The 15,662-nt window shown below is 41.8% G+C and overlaps 1 protein-coding gene across 1 annotated transcript in view; it reads left to right on the forward strand.

The window, feature by feature from the left end:
* Positions 1–5,813, forward strand: part of LOC110529664 (patched domain-containing protein 1) — a 37,359-nt gene extending 31,546 nt beyond the window's left edge. Inside the window, exon 3 of the mRNA XM_021612082.2 lies at positions 297–5,813. Within this exon, the coding sequence (XP_021467757.1) occupies positions 297–1,978 (1,682 nt within the window). The 3' untranslated portion in view covers positions 1,979–5,813. The remainder of the gene's footprint in view (positions 1–296) is intronic.
* Positions 5,814–15,662: the final 9,849 nt, after the last annotated feature.

The following is a 15,662-nucleotide window of genomic DNA, read 5'->3' on the forward strand; positions in this document are numbered from 1 at the left end:
TCAAAACATGGTTAAAACTATCATTTTGATCTCATGGATGGTTCATTCTTGCATCCATAGCCGTTTTTAAGAATTTGAGAGTGGTTAGATATCTCCAGCCTCGTCCATCTGCTTTTTACTGAAACGGGCGAAATAACGCTTTATTATTTTATCTGCTGATTGCTGCTTTAAATATTTTACTTCAGTATTACAATGCATGTGCTATATGGTATCATTTTAAAACTGATAAACAGAAATGGACTAATGTGTATTCACGGGCAATGGCATTGACAAAGTATGTGTTCCTGTCATTTCAGGTCATGGAACCAAAGGAGTGTTTGAGCTCCTGGCGGGCTGGCGAAGAACTCGAGAAAGCCTTCCCTTCAAGGAACGCGTGGCAGACGCCTTCGCCGACGTGATGGTGTGCTATACCATGACCAGTTCCCTCTATATCATCACATTTGGCATGGGTGCCAGCCCCTTCACCAACATTGAGTCGGTGAAGATCTTCTGCCAGAGCATGTGCGTGGCCGTCCTGGTCAACTACTTCTACGTGTTCTCCTTCTACGGTTCCTGCTTGGTGTTCGCTGGTCAGCTGGAGCAGAACCGCTACCACAGTGTGTTCTGCTGTAAGATCCCCTCAGTGGAGTACCTGGACCGTCAGCCCACCTGGTTCAAGACCATGATGAGCGACGGCCATGACCATGTCACGCACCACGAGGTCGTGCCCTACCACAACCACTTCATCCAGCACTTCCTGAGGGAGCACTACACGGAGTGGATCACCAACACCTATGTCAAGCCCTTCGTGGTCATCCTCTACCTGATCTACGCCTCCTTCTCCTTCATGGGATGTTTACAAATCAGTGATGGATCCAACATTGTCAACCTCCTAGCCAGCAACACGCCCAGTGTGTCCTATGCCACGACTCAGCAGAAGTACTTCAGTAACTACAGCCCCGTGATCGGCTTCTACATCTATGAGCCCATCGAGTACTGGAACTCCACGGTGCAGGAGCACCTCACAACGCTGAGCCACGGCTTCAACAAGATCTCCTGGATGGATAACTACTTTCAGTATCTGAAGGTGGTGAATGTGAGCGCCTCGACCAAAAGTGATTTCATCACCATCCTGCAGGGCTCCTTCCTGCGCAGCCCGGAGTATCAGCACTTCATGGAGGACATCATTCTGTCCAAGACAGATGGGGATGAAATGGAGATCATCGCGTCCAGGATGTACCTGGTGGCGCGGACCACGGAGAAGACACGGGAGGAGGTGGTGGAACTGCTGGAGAGGCTCCGCCCCCTTTCGCTCATCAACAACATCAAGTTCATCGTCTTCAACCCCACCTTCGTCTACATGGACCGTTACAGCTCCTCCGTGGTCTCACCCATCCTCACATCGGCCTTCAGCGTGCTCACCATCCTCATCCTCACCTTCTTCCTGGTCATCAACCCTCTGGGGAACTTCTGGTTGATCCTGACCGTCACCTCCGTAGAGCTGGGGGTCCTGGGCCTCATGACCCTCTGGAATGTACACATGGACAGCATCTCTATCCTGTGCCTTATTTATACTCTCAACTTTGCCATGGATCACTGTGCACCCCACCTGTACACCTTCGTACTGGCCACGGAGCACACCAGGACCCAGTGCATTAAGATCTCGTTAGAGGAGCACGGGGCGGCCATTTTGCAAAACGCCTGCTGTTTCGTTATCGGGATGTTGCCCTTGGTGTTTGTGCCTTCCAATCTGACCTACACGCTGTTCAAGTGCTCCCTCCTCACCGCAGGCTGCACAGTGCTGCACTGTTTTGTCATCCTGCCTGTGTTTCTAACGTTTTTTCCCCCATCAAAAAAAAGGCACAAGAAGAAAAAACGGGCAAAACGGAAAGAGCGGGAGAGGGAGCGGGAGATGATGGAGAGGGAGAGAGTGAGGGAGAGGGAGGAGATAGAGTGCATTGAAGTCAGGGAGAACCCTGATCATGTGACTAACGTCTGAGAAGCCGTGTGTCGGTGAGCGGCAGCGGGACAGTCTTCAGTGATTGTTGGGTGAGGTGTTGGAAGCATGTCCTAAAGCGAGGGTGGCCATGTGTTGTAGCCCCTCAAAGGGCCAGAGGGGTCCTCAGAAGGACCAGTCCTCAGAAGGAGGAGGGAGGGAGGGAGATATAGACCAGCAGCCATGACCCAGCTAGACAGCCAGCAGCCATGCTGTCTAGAGTAGAGACCAGACCAGATCAGACCCATAGATCAGCTACTCCTTCAGACTGGATGGGACAGTGTATCTTATCTGCACAGTCTGCAAACGGTTCCCTCTGCTGTTCATACAGACACTCTCACACAACCAGGAAGAAACTACAATATCATACATTTACTTACAGTGTAATGTGTAAGGGGATAATATATCTTATTCTAACAATTGTAAATCTACAGTATCGTGAGGAAAGTATGGTAGCATAAGAATGATAGCAATGTCTACCTCCAGGATGGTGGTCAAAGTTATCTAAATTGTTTTCTACAATTTGTCATATTAAATATTTTTACCATCTACACAGGCTTATACTACCCCCATCACAAAGACCCCATTATAGTATGATTAGTATGACAGACAGACAGACAGACAGACAGACAGACAGACAGACAGACAGACAGACAGACAGACAGACAGACAGACAGACAGAAGGATGTATACATTTGAATTTGTTTGAGAGTACACAGAAATAAAGCATACCCACAGTAGATTCCATTCTTTCTTTCCGGTAAACACCCGAGCGAACAGCTGAACTGGGCAGATGGCGTACACTGTGTCCATTATGAAGAATTATCCTGCACATTGCATTGTGTGGATACAATTGTCAAGGTTAATTTTACAGGAAGACAGATATATCTGCTTTATTTCCATTCTCACATCTGTTCTTAGCCAACAATTAGAGTAGAACTGCAGCAAGGTACATAATCTAGGGCTTCATTCAGTCTGTATCCCTGAAGTGTTACAGATTGCACCATAGAAATGTAAAGGTCATTTCAGACTGAGCTGACATATGCAGCGTTTTATTGTGAATGCAGTCTCCGCTAACGCGGTAACATTGACTTTCAATTCCAATCACGCTGTAACTTCTGCGATACGGATTGAACAGATCCCTTAATAGAGTTAGGCGTGTTCAGGAAATCATAGCAGATGGCTTAACTAGGAGGGAAAAGGTAACTCTGAACTAGTAAAACCAAAAGGAGGAAGTACTGCAGAGGTTGAAGATCATACTGCCTTTTTAACTGGGCTAAGATATGAGGTGTCTCGAGACATCATCTGAACATCGTAGTTGGCAAGGCATCTTCACTGTTTAACACGTTTCAGTGTCCCATGATTAAGAGGTGATTATGGATCATCATGAACAAAATAAATGATTGGGTGGGTTGGACACGACAGGTCACAATTTAATCAGAGATACATTGTTTCTTTTTGTTTGTGTGAAAGACTGTGGTGCCAAATAATTAGAGCGGGGAAAAAAATATGGGTGCCGATTTGGTGGTACATGTGGATATTCTGTCAAATCAAATCATGATGTAAAAGACATCCTATTGGTTCAAACCTCAAAGTAATGCCATACATCACAATGATGCGTGTTTAAACAACCGTTGGTGATGTATATTAGCATTCCAATGGCTTTCATGGACCATTGCTTGATCTACTTTAGAAATCTCCAGAGAACATCAATATTCTCCTCTAGTAGCCTCTCTGCTATCCAGAATGGCCAGAGTGGAGTCCCTCTCCCCGTCGGAAAGCCAAGCGCATTATCAAGCTAAGTCTGATGATGCTGGATAAGATCTCTGTAAGGGCAGACACTCTCAAGGTCAGAATGCAGGAGATAGTCATCACTGACCTCTGATACGTCACCTTAGGGTGGTTTGTGGCATGTAACAGAATGCCTCTCATGTAAAAGGATGTGGCTGTCCGTAGGTTATTCTTAATTGAACGTTATGACCTTGAGAGAGCATTGCTGTCTTTATATGCTGCTTGAAAGGGACAAAGTACCTCTCAAAAAAGGCAATAAAAGCTATGAGGGCAGCTGAAGCAACTTTATGTGTGTTTGGACCAACAGTTAGAGAAGCTTGCAGGAGTAAAATGGTCAGTACAATTAACCATCTTGAAAGCAACATATTGAAGTAAAGAAGCGAAAAGCAGTTTCTGCTTCTGTATGAAACAGTAGATCGCTAGTTATCAAGATAATGCCTTTACCTGCTCATGGGCTTTCACACTCCTCCTTTAGTAAAATAAATGGGATGAAAAGGGTTCTCTCCCTCATGCAAGAAATCACCCTCCTCACAAAAGACTAATGACGGCCATTTTGTCTGAAAGTTAGCAATGAATGAATCTCTCACGTAAAAAAATAATGACAAGGTAAATCCCTAATTTCATTCTCAAATCTCTTATCCGTGGTGATGATTAATCCTAAGCGTTAAAGCCTAAATAGCAAGAGAGAATCTCATAACTTTAACCAGACATAGTTACTCCAAAGTGATGGGTATAGGCTAGCTACAAAACCTGCAACTGTTGGTGTCACTGCATTTTTGTAAAAGCCATGTCATGTATGTATAGTAAGAAGGTTTGAACATTTAATACAAAGGGGACAAATGCCAATTGAAATCATTGACTTCCCAAAATGACTGTGTACGCATGGCACTGTAATGTATTGACGCATGTATTTGATTTCTGTATATTTAGTCTGTGTATCCTTATTTTGCAACGCTGTGTGAACCCATGTTTGTTGTTTAAATGCATATTCTATAACATTTTGTGCAACAAAGTAACAAAATGTCCTTTATGTTCAACAAAACAGAAGCCAGAGGATCACATGTGTAATATAACTGTATATGATTTTTTTTTTAAAGATTTTCTATAAAAAAAACTCTATGATATTAGATTTTTTTAAAGCTGAAATGTTCTTATAAAAAAGCAATAAAGGAAAAAAGGGTTGAACACAGTAGGCCAGTAATCAACTGCAGAATGTCAACAGTAAACTGAGTAGATCAACTTGTTGCACCTCCAGTGGACCTAAATGTTTGTGGTGCATCAACAAATGTGATACGTTCTCTATGGGGAGACTGTGGATTCTGCTTGTTTTCCTTCTTTATTTCGTTCATTCCTCACTACTTGGCCATTATATTACAGGGAGATATTACAGCCTCTTTTTACTACACTGCAATTTTGTTTAGCTTGGTTGTGGTTATTTTCTTTCTATCAGAATAGTATGCAAAACAACTGAGCTAAAAGGTTTGCTGTGCTGTTATGACCCATACTTACATAACTACTTTTTAATTTTCAGATTACAATATCATTATACATGATCCATGAACATGCTTAACCCTCCAATAACTTTCAATGTTTTTTTGCTAGACACTCATGATACAGGATAGTCAATTCATCTTTTGAAGTACTCAGCTTGCTGTACTTGCTGTATACAAGCCATCTCTGACGAAGCTATATTTAATGCTGTCTTTCTGAGTCTAGTATGTGTTCTAACGTGCGATTGACCATCACTTGTCTAACACTTCACTGTCTGCTCCACTGAGAAAGTCATTACCTCCTCCAGTGTTTCATTTACCAAACCCCTTGCTCATGGTTTTGTCTAACTCTTAAATCAGGCTGTCTAATGCAGTGATCTGTTGATGCTTATTGTATGTGTGGTAGGTTGTAATTTTGTCAGTGAGTCTGAGTGTCAACTCACTGTTCAGATCAGAACATGGTCATTGATTGATGACATCAGTGATGAGGTCATTGTCTGAGGTTTGGTATTGATGTGGTGTCTGATGCTCTGTGTGTGAATATAAAAACCCAAACACTGTTAACGAGTAGCAGGTGATAGGCGACTTGTTCTTATTTCACCTCACGTTTATACAAAGGATGGGCTTCAAACCTGATGCAGTTGCCAGGAAAACAATGTAATAAGAACATGTGTGAAACAACCAATGAACATGATGACTGATTTAGAATATTGCATAGCGAAGTCAGAATATCTCAAGCAGCAGATTAACTAAAGCCCCCCCCCCCCCCCCCCCCCCCATCCCCCCCACTTGATACACCAGCATAGTTAAGTTTGCGTTTTCAGGTTGACCACAACACAACAACATACACACATTGCAATAAGATTATGCAATTCTAAACTGTGGTTGAACAGGCATACTGTTCCAAAAGCACACATCAGAAATGTTAAGGCAGCAAGAACACACCCATGCCGTATTGTCTGTTATCCATTTCTTCAATGGTTCTAGCCCAGGCAATCTCTGCTCATTCAACAATTCTGTCGTTTATATTTGAAATGATCATACAGCGTTTCCACACCACACAACAATGTCAACATTTGACTACTGCAGTAGGATTTCCCCCTTTACATGAAGAGAGAAGGAAAAATAAAACTATTGCATAAGGACTTGTGTGCCGTTTGGTGCTAGGGCAGCTTAACCACAATGCTACCAACATAGTGAACATGCATGTTAGGCATCTGTCAGAGACTGCATGGAGACAAAGTGCTCAGTGGGAAAGATAGAAAGTCTTGGGAGAATGATTTATGAGGATGTATTTGGGGGAAGTGTCTGGATTAGGTTTGAAAATGAAAATGCCAAGGTCTGAGCCCTAAGTACTGTGGCTATGTACAGATGTAGGCACTTCATTTGAGCCAGTTTGCTACAGCAGGAACATAATCCTGCAACAGCAGGAAATGTCAATTATTTTGTGGATTATAATTAATAGACATTTTTGTAGGGGTTGATCATTTCTGAAATTTGAATGTGGAAATTTCAAACTTCAGAAGCCTTTTTAAACCTAAAATACACTACATGTTTTACTTTTCCTGCATTTTATGGAGGTTTCTGTGCAACAGAGTGACCGAATGAAGATCCTACATGTGTATGTGTCATAATCTCTAAATTACATGGCTGTGTGCGCGTTATAAATTCATAAGCATATGGGGTCCAGGATAGATGCACACAATTCATCTAGAATGGAATTACTCTTGATTTGACAAAATGGCCTGGCTGCATTGCCTTACTTTTCAATGCTTTGTGTGTCTTTTACACAAAGAAACTGTTTGGATTGTGTTGAATGTGCTGTCGATGCTGTTGTCATCAAACTGTCCGACAGAGTTAAGAACTGGTGGTGGGTTGAGCGGACTGTATACCAGTGAATACATGTTGTTTGGAGGTTGATTGTGATTGTGACAGTCAAGATTAAATGTTATGTTGGATATACATAGAATTTAATCAAGCAGCTGGTGTAAGGATGTGGTTATGACAACAACTCTTGTTTGTGTAGTTAACACACCCTAATCCATAAAATTACACTTTATCTATTTATTTTTTAAGTGCATGTTTTAGCTAATTCGCTTATCCTATTATTTTTTGTTTAAATCATGGTATAAAGGGACTACGGGGATTTCTCAATGTATAATCAACCCAAATGTAATCAATGTACTGTAGTGCAAAAATGGCCTGTCACCCATTAGGTCTTCTCATGGTTCGGAGAAACTTTACTCCCTGCCTCAGACGTAGGTTGGCATTTACTGTCAATGATCTTGCCTTGGAGGGGGCTCTTTAGACTAGTCACTAGCTGGCACAGCCACAAAGTCATAGTTTAAACCTAACCCCAACCTTAACCCTAATCTTAACAGTACTGTTAACCTTAATGCCTAACCCTAACCATAAATTAAAACCAAAAAGCTAACTTTTGTTTTCATGAAATGTTAAGGTACAACCAATATTGTCTTTGCATTTGGCCCATCTAGCAGAAATCACTTAGTTCTGCCTCCAGGGCAAGATTCATGACAAACAACGTCAACCTGTGCCTCGGACCAACATAGAGGGAAGGATGCAGGGAGGAGGGAGACAGGGGTGTGAAGTGAACGATTCTGTAGGAACACTGGCTAATGACACTGTGATGACCACAATGTTCCTTCCTAATCAGTAGCATAGGCAAGGGAGCCTTCAGACCAGGCCATTAGTGTAGAACCATCATTTCTGACTGAATGGGCTTTCCTAGGCTCCAGTGCTGTTGTAGGTTATAGCTGTTGGGGCTGGCAGCAATCCCCTCTCTCTCTTTCCCTCTTTCCTTATCCTGTGGCAGCATGATAATATTTAAAATATTCAGATAACTGGAGAGGTAAGCCCTCATTTGAATCTCAAAAGATTTTAGTAGCTAGAGCAGGCAAGAAACTGTGATAGTCATTACAGAAGATGACTGCAAGCTGTCTCATTACTGCAGCTGCAGGATGACTCTCAACCCGCAACATATTTACTCCTAATGTTGTAGAGTTGTATCCAAACACCCAGAGTTTCCACACACTCTTGTTTTTTCACCATAGACTTTATCTGAGAGGAGAAGTTGGCAGAATGAAGGGTGGTTTGTATTATGTGTTTGGTTTGTCTGTTTACTGTTCTGTGTGCTGAGAGGGATATTCTTGGCTCCTCTTCCATGTCATAATCCTGTCTTGATTCTGCTTGGGCTTATTTGCGCTCTGGCTCTGGCTCTCTTTCCCTCATCACTGGCCTGTCTGTCTATCTGTCTGCATGGGCCGGTCTGGCTACTACAGCTTGTAGGTTGCTGATTCAATGAACTGCTCCGATTCTACACTGATGGTGGTGAAGTGCTTCTACCAAGTTATATAAGCTATCTGCAGTGATTTCTTCCCACTCACTTCCACCCTTTCTTCAAAGGGTGTCACCAGGGGTGGACTTAGTGATTTGGAGGCCCCAGGGCAGAGGCTAGTCTGAGGTTTTTATAGTAAAGATGTAATTTAATTGTAAAAATGTATTACCTTTTAATGTGCCATGAACACAACCAGTCATTATGTTTTCATCTGATTCTCAAACAAATCACTTAAAAAATATAGGGTACAGCCAAAATAATTAAATCCTAAATAAACAGTACACTGTGCACCCGCCAACTTCACTTCAATCGCAAGTCGATGAAACTATCTCATCAGAGAAAGCATTAGAGCGAGCGAAACAGTGCCCCTCTGTCTTACTATATGTAGCCCATGTATCTGATGCTGTCTGGCCAAAAAGAGTATGACATGCCATACTCTTTTTGGCCAGACAGCATCAGATACATGGCATGCCATACTCTTTTTGGCCAAACAGCATCAGATACATGGGGTACACATACAGTACATGTCCTCTGCCTCAATTACAATGGCAGTATTAGCAGCAGCACCTGTCTTTTTACTAAAGAAATGACTTAGGACATTTTTTTGTCAAAATTAAATCTTCTTTCTATCTTTTTCTTTTCTCTGCCCCGCTCTGAAAGTGCCTAATTTCTTCTTCTTTTTTACCCCTTTTTCATGGTATCCAATTGTTTAGTAGCTACTATCTTGTCTCACCGCTACAACTCCCGTACGGGCTCAGGAGAGACGAAGGTTGAAAGTCATGTGTCCTCCGATACACAACCAACCCAAGCCGCACTGCTTCTTAAGACAGCGCCATCCAACCCGGAAGCCAGCCGCACCAATGTGTCGGAGGAAACACCGTGCACCTGGCAACATTGGTTAGCGTGCACTGCGCCCGGCCCGCCACAGAAGTCGCTGGTGCGCGATGAGACAGGGATTTCCCTACCGGCCAAACCCTCCATACCCCGGACGACGCTATGCCAATCAGCAATCTACACACAATACCCTATAATGACAGTGAAAACAAGTTTTTAGAAATGTTTGCAAATGTATTAAAAATAAAAACTATGTATTCACAGCCTTTGCTATGAGACTCGAAATTGAGCTCAGGTGCATCCTGTTTCCAGTGATCATCCTTGAGATGTTTCTAAAACTTGATTGGAGTCCACCTGTGGTAAATTCAATTGATTGGACATGATTTGGAAAGGCACATATCTGTCTATATAAGGTCCCACAGTTGACAGTGCATGTCAAAGCTAAGCCCAAGCCATGAGGTCAAAATAATTGTCCATAGAGCTCCGAGACAGGATTGTGTCGAGGCACAGATTTGGGGACGGGTACCAAACATTTTTTTGCAGCATTGAAGGTCCCCAAGAACACAGTGGCCTCCATCATTCTTAAATGGAAGGAGTTTAGAATCATCAAGACTCTTCCTAGAGCTGGCTGCCTGGCCAAACTGAGCAATCGGGGGAGAAGGGTCTTGGTCAGGGAGGTGACCTAGAACCCGATGGTCACTCTGACAGAGCCCTAGAGTTCCTCTGTGGAGATGGGAGAACCTTCCACAAGGACAACCATTTCTGCAGCTCTCCACCAATCAGGCCTTTATGGTAGCGTGACCAGATGGAAGCCACTCCTCAGTAAAAGACACATGACAGCCTGCTTAGAGTTTGCCAAAAGGCACCTGAAGACTCCCAGACCATGATAAACAAGATTCTCTGGTCTGATGAAACCAAGATTGAACTCTTTGGCCTGAATGCCAAGTGTCACATCTTGAGGAAACCTGGCACCATACCTATGGTGGTGGCAGCATCATGCTGTGGGGATGTTTTTCAGCGGCAGGGACTGGGAGACTAGTCAGGATTGAGGCAAAGATGAACGGAGCAAAGTACAGAGAGATCCTTGATGAAAACCTGCTCCAGAGTGCTTAGGACCTCAGGCTGGGGCGAAGGTTCACCTTCCAACAGGACAATGACCCTAAGCACACAGCCAAGACAACGCAGGAGTGGCTTTGGGACAAGTCTCTGAATGTCCTTGAGTGGCCCAGCCAGAGTCCAGACTTGAACCCAATCGAACATCTCTGGAGAGACCTGAAAATAGCTGTGCAACAACTCTGCCCATCCAACCTGACAGAGCTTGAGAGTATCTGCAGAGAAGAAACTCAAATACAGGTGTGCCAAGCTTGTAGCGTCATACCCAAGACTCAAGGCTGTAATCACTGCCAAAGGTGCTTCAACAAAGTAGAGTAAAGGGTCTGAATACTTAAGTAAATGTGATATTTCAGTTTTATTTTTTTTAAATTAGCAAAACATTCTAAACTTGTTTTTGCTTTGTCAGTATGATTTATTGTGTGTAGATTGATGAGGGGAATTTAAAAAACATCTATTTTAGAATAAGGCTGTAACCTAACAAAATGTGGAAAAAGTCAAGGGGTCTGAATACTTTACAAAAGGCACTGTAAAGTCCAAAAGTATTGGGACAGTGACAATTGTGTTGTTGTTTTGGCGCTGTAATCCAGCACTTGAGATTTGAAATGATGCAATGACTATGAGGTTAAAGTGCTGTCAGCTTTAATTTGAGGATATCTTCATCAATATCAGGTGAACTGTTTATAAATTCTAGCACTTTTGTACATAGTCCCCCCATTTTAAGAGACCAAAACTATTGGGACAAATTTGCTTGTGTATTAAAGTGGGCAAAAGTTTATTTAGTATTTGGTCCCATATTCCTAGCACACAATGATTACATCAAGCTTGCGACTCTACAAACTTGTTGGATGCATTTGCTGTTTGTTTCGGTTCTGTTGAATGAATGGTAAATATTGTATTGTGTCATTTTGGAGTTTCTTTTAATGTAAGTAAGAATATAATATGTTTCTAAACACTTCTACTGATATTTATTTCTTTGTAACTTTCTCACTCATCATTATTCACAATTCATTCAGGATTATCCATAATCATGGTAGCATCCACATTAATGTAGAAGTGTTTAGAAACATATTCTATTCTTATTTACAATAAAAGTGACTCCAAACTGACGTAATACATTATTTACCATTCGTTTCTATTGGTCACAAAATAATCTGAAACAACCAAAACAAACAGTAAATGCATCCAACAAGTTTGTAGAGTCACAAGCTTGATGTAGTCATTGCATGCTATGAATATGGGACCAAATACTTAACTTTTGACTACTTTAATACACATACTGTATAAGTGAATTTGTCCCAATACTTTTGGTCCCCTAAAATGGGGGGACTATGTACTAAAAGGGATTATATTTCTAAACGGTTCACCCGATTATGGATGAACATACCTTCAAATTAAAGCTGACAGTCTGCACTTTGACAAGAAATGTGTCACAGTCCCAATACTTTTGGAACTCACTGTATTTATGGAAAATAAATAATTGATCTATAATGAACAATGTGGTCTCATTAACCTGGACACAGTAGCCAGGCAAAACCCCCTTCCCTCCCCATTTATTTTGTAACTTTGAAGCGTCCCTCAGATTTTGCTGTTGCTGAACCAACATGCTGAAGCAGGACAGCATGAGAGCGATGAGCTGAGCAGCCCACGACAGTGGGTCATTTGTCAGGGGAGCGGAGCATAGGGGGGCCTCAAGGGGAGAACTTATACATATTTTTTAAATGATTACTAGTATTATTTGTTTTAATTGTGACCAGATCATGAGGCCCCTTGATGATGTGAGGCCTGAAGCAGTTGCCTCTTCTGCCTAATGGTAAGTCCGCCACTGGGTGTTAATACAGCCGAACACTGTGTTTCTGGGCAGAGAATGGACCGTTTAGGAGTGTATAGAGAATATAGTATGAGTGAGCCTTGTTGTGATCAGACAATGTTCTGATTTATGTTTCACTGTGCTGTGTTGGTACTATGGCTGGATGATGACAGTGGTTAGAGTGAGTTGCATTTAAACTAATCATGAGTTAACAAACGTTTTTGTCTATGACATCTCAGCTTGTGCAGTGTGTGTGTGTGTGTGTGTGTTTGTGTTCCTTCACCTGATATTCAAGGTCACATTCTGCACTGTGGTGGTTGAATAACTACTTTAAGAGTATAGGTGATATTTGATGTTTTTGAAAACACATGTTGCATTACTCTTCAACGATATATCTGCTTCAGCAAAATACTACAAAATGGTCAGAGCACCAAATGAACAACAGTCTTCCATAAATCCAGTAATCAGCGTAATAAATGGCAGAGAAGATATTTAGGACAGCATACAGTATGTTCATCTCACCTGACGTACTGTGTAGATAAACGTTTAGATACAGTATGCAGGCGTCTGGCTGAATTGAAGGGATCCAACTCCAGGAACATCTTTACATTTAAATTGTAGCGAGGAACAGTATAATAACCTGACCAGCCAAAAATAGAACCATAGTGAATTGATTATGTAAAGGAAGGTTTCAGTCTGAATTTATTAGAAGTATGCTTTTCAATGCTATGAATATTTTCAATGTAAGCTATTTTCTACTGCCTGCTATGTTGAAGCTATAAATAGTATGCATATGTGACATTTTTATACAACAGAAAAATACAATTTTCATTAAAACCTTTGTCTATGAAAAACTGTCTATGAAAGACCTTGGTCTTTTTCTACTTACTGTGATTCTTTACTCTCAACCTCAACCTATTTCTCATAAACTACAAGTGAAAATTATTCATCTTTAGTATTTGTCAACAATCACCTCCTATTACACAGCAGACAACAAGGTCCCTCACACAAATCATTTAGCGCTCATTTGATAGACCAGTTTCTGCTCTGAGTAATTAGCCCGTATTCTCTGCACACGTACTGCCTGACTCATCCTTTTGTCTTGATATAATTTTTATAACGTTACAAGGCAACCAAACCTGTTTCCAAAACATTTCCACATCAGTCTCTGTTATAGACTGGAGCTGTGCCAGTAACCCAGACAGTAACTCTGCTCTTCTGAACAATGTGTGTGTATTAAAAACCTCTTAAGGATCCCGTAGGATTGGTGTCCCTATACCGGGACGGTTGTTGCTAACGTGCGCTAATGTGACTAGAATGACATTGTAAGTAACAGCAAACTTTCCAGGACATAGACATGTCTTATATGGGCAGAAAGCTTCAATTCCTGTTAATCTAACCGCACTGTCCAATTTACAGTAGCTATTACAGTGAAAAAATACCATGCTATTGTTTGAAGAGAGTGCACAACAGCAAAAAAAAATTATCACGGCAGCTAGTTTGATACATTCACCTCTGAAGGGAAATAATGTACTTACATTCAGTAATCTTGCTCTGATTTGTCATCCTGAGGGTCCCAGAGATAGCCTAGTTTTGTTTTGATAAAATCCATTTTTATATTCAAATGTAGGAACTGGGTTCTACAGTTTGAACCCCTGCTGTCTCTGGCCCCACACCCACTCTGCCCGGCCATATAGATGTGTGAAGGTTAGTGTTTTTTCTGAAGGGAAGCTAATTATGCATCATGCATGACATTCCTGGGAGTGTGTAAACTTACATTTTGAATTACCATATCATTTTTGAATGTTCTTTATAGTTATGTACTTGAAAATGTATCAACTGACCAATTCGTCACATTTTGGCAGACTTGATAGAAAATGTTGTCAAGTATTGCAATGCTTCACTAGATCAGTCTGAAACTTTGCACACACACTGCTGCCATCTGGTGGCCAAAACCGAAATTGCGGCCTAAACTCCTATATGATATTATGGCCTTTCTCTTGCATTTCAAAGATGATGGAACCCCAAAAAATATAGAAAATGCATATGTTTATGTTTGTATTATCTTTTACCAGATCTAATGTGTTATATTCTCCTACTTTAATTTCAACAAACTTCAAAGTGTATCCTTTCAAATGGTATCAAGTATATGCATATCCTTGCTTCAGGTCCTGAGCTACGGACATTTAGATTTGGGTATGTCATTTTAGGTGAAAATGTTTTTAAAAAACGGGTCCGATCCTTAAGTTAACAGCATCGCAGAGTATGGAGGGGACTGACTGAATTCACACACGCAGACACACACGTACGCATACTGTTACAGGCCTTAGACTGGGGATAAACGTGTGCTGCATGTACACACAAATGGACCCATTGCCTCCAGGACACACACACACATTCACTCAAACAAACCCCGGAGTCTCTGTGTCTTTGTTTGTTCCATGTGCGGTCCAAACCAACACGTCCATCTGTCACTGTCCGTCCTGAGGATGTGATGACAGGCTGCGGTTGGCCCACACCTCTGATGTATGTGAACTAGTATTGCCTAAGGCGGGGAATATTTATAACGTCAATCAATTCCCAATGCATAGCACTCCTACAGTTCAGTTTGCCTCCCATTCACTGTGTGTGTAGCTACAATGAGGGCTTGGATGAATTCATATTTAATGGCACTATAGTTTAAATAATGTTTCAAATGGAATTGTGAAGGTGGGGTTCAATCAAACCTGCCAGATTCATTATCCAATATCTTTGTTTACAAAATCATTCCACACACTCTTACCATTAAGCCTGTGGAAGTGCAGAGGAAATGAATGGTTTATTATCAATCCATTTTTCAATCATTTTCCACACTGGAGCATGTTATTCCCCTCTACATTTAATTAACATGGGGATCACGGCTAGAAGAATTATATTAATCAACTGACAGGACCCGATATTTGAGCTACTCCACACAAACACTAGTGCCCAGGTTCTCCCTTATGCATTCCAATGAACCAGATCAGCCACCAGATCCCTGCTACACCAATAAGACTTACAGCAAATAATCTCCCTGGCACATCTAGCCATACAGATGTAACAGTATTGTGCTTGTGTCCCTCACCTTGCCCCAACCCAGGCTCGAACCAGGCACCCTCTGAACTCATCGACAACAGTCACCCTCGAAACATCATAACATATTGCTCCACAAAAGCGAGTGACGTCACCAATTAAAACCGTACTAGCACACATCGCTAACTACCCTAGCCATTTTACATCGGTTACAGTCATCCCCTTTGACCTTTTTCTTCTCCTTTT

The sequence above is a fragment of the Oncorhynchus mykiss genome, chromosome 8 (assembly GCF_013265735.2).
Source record: "Oncorhynchus mykiss isolate Arlee chromosome 8, USDA_OmykA_1.1, whole genome shotgun sequence".
Taxonomy (NCBI): Eukaryota; Metazoa; Chordata; class Actinopteri; order Salmoniformes; family Salmonidae; genus Oncorhynchus; species Oncorhynchus mykiss.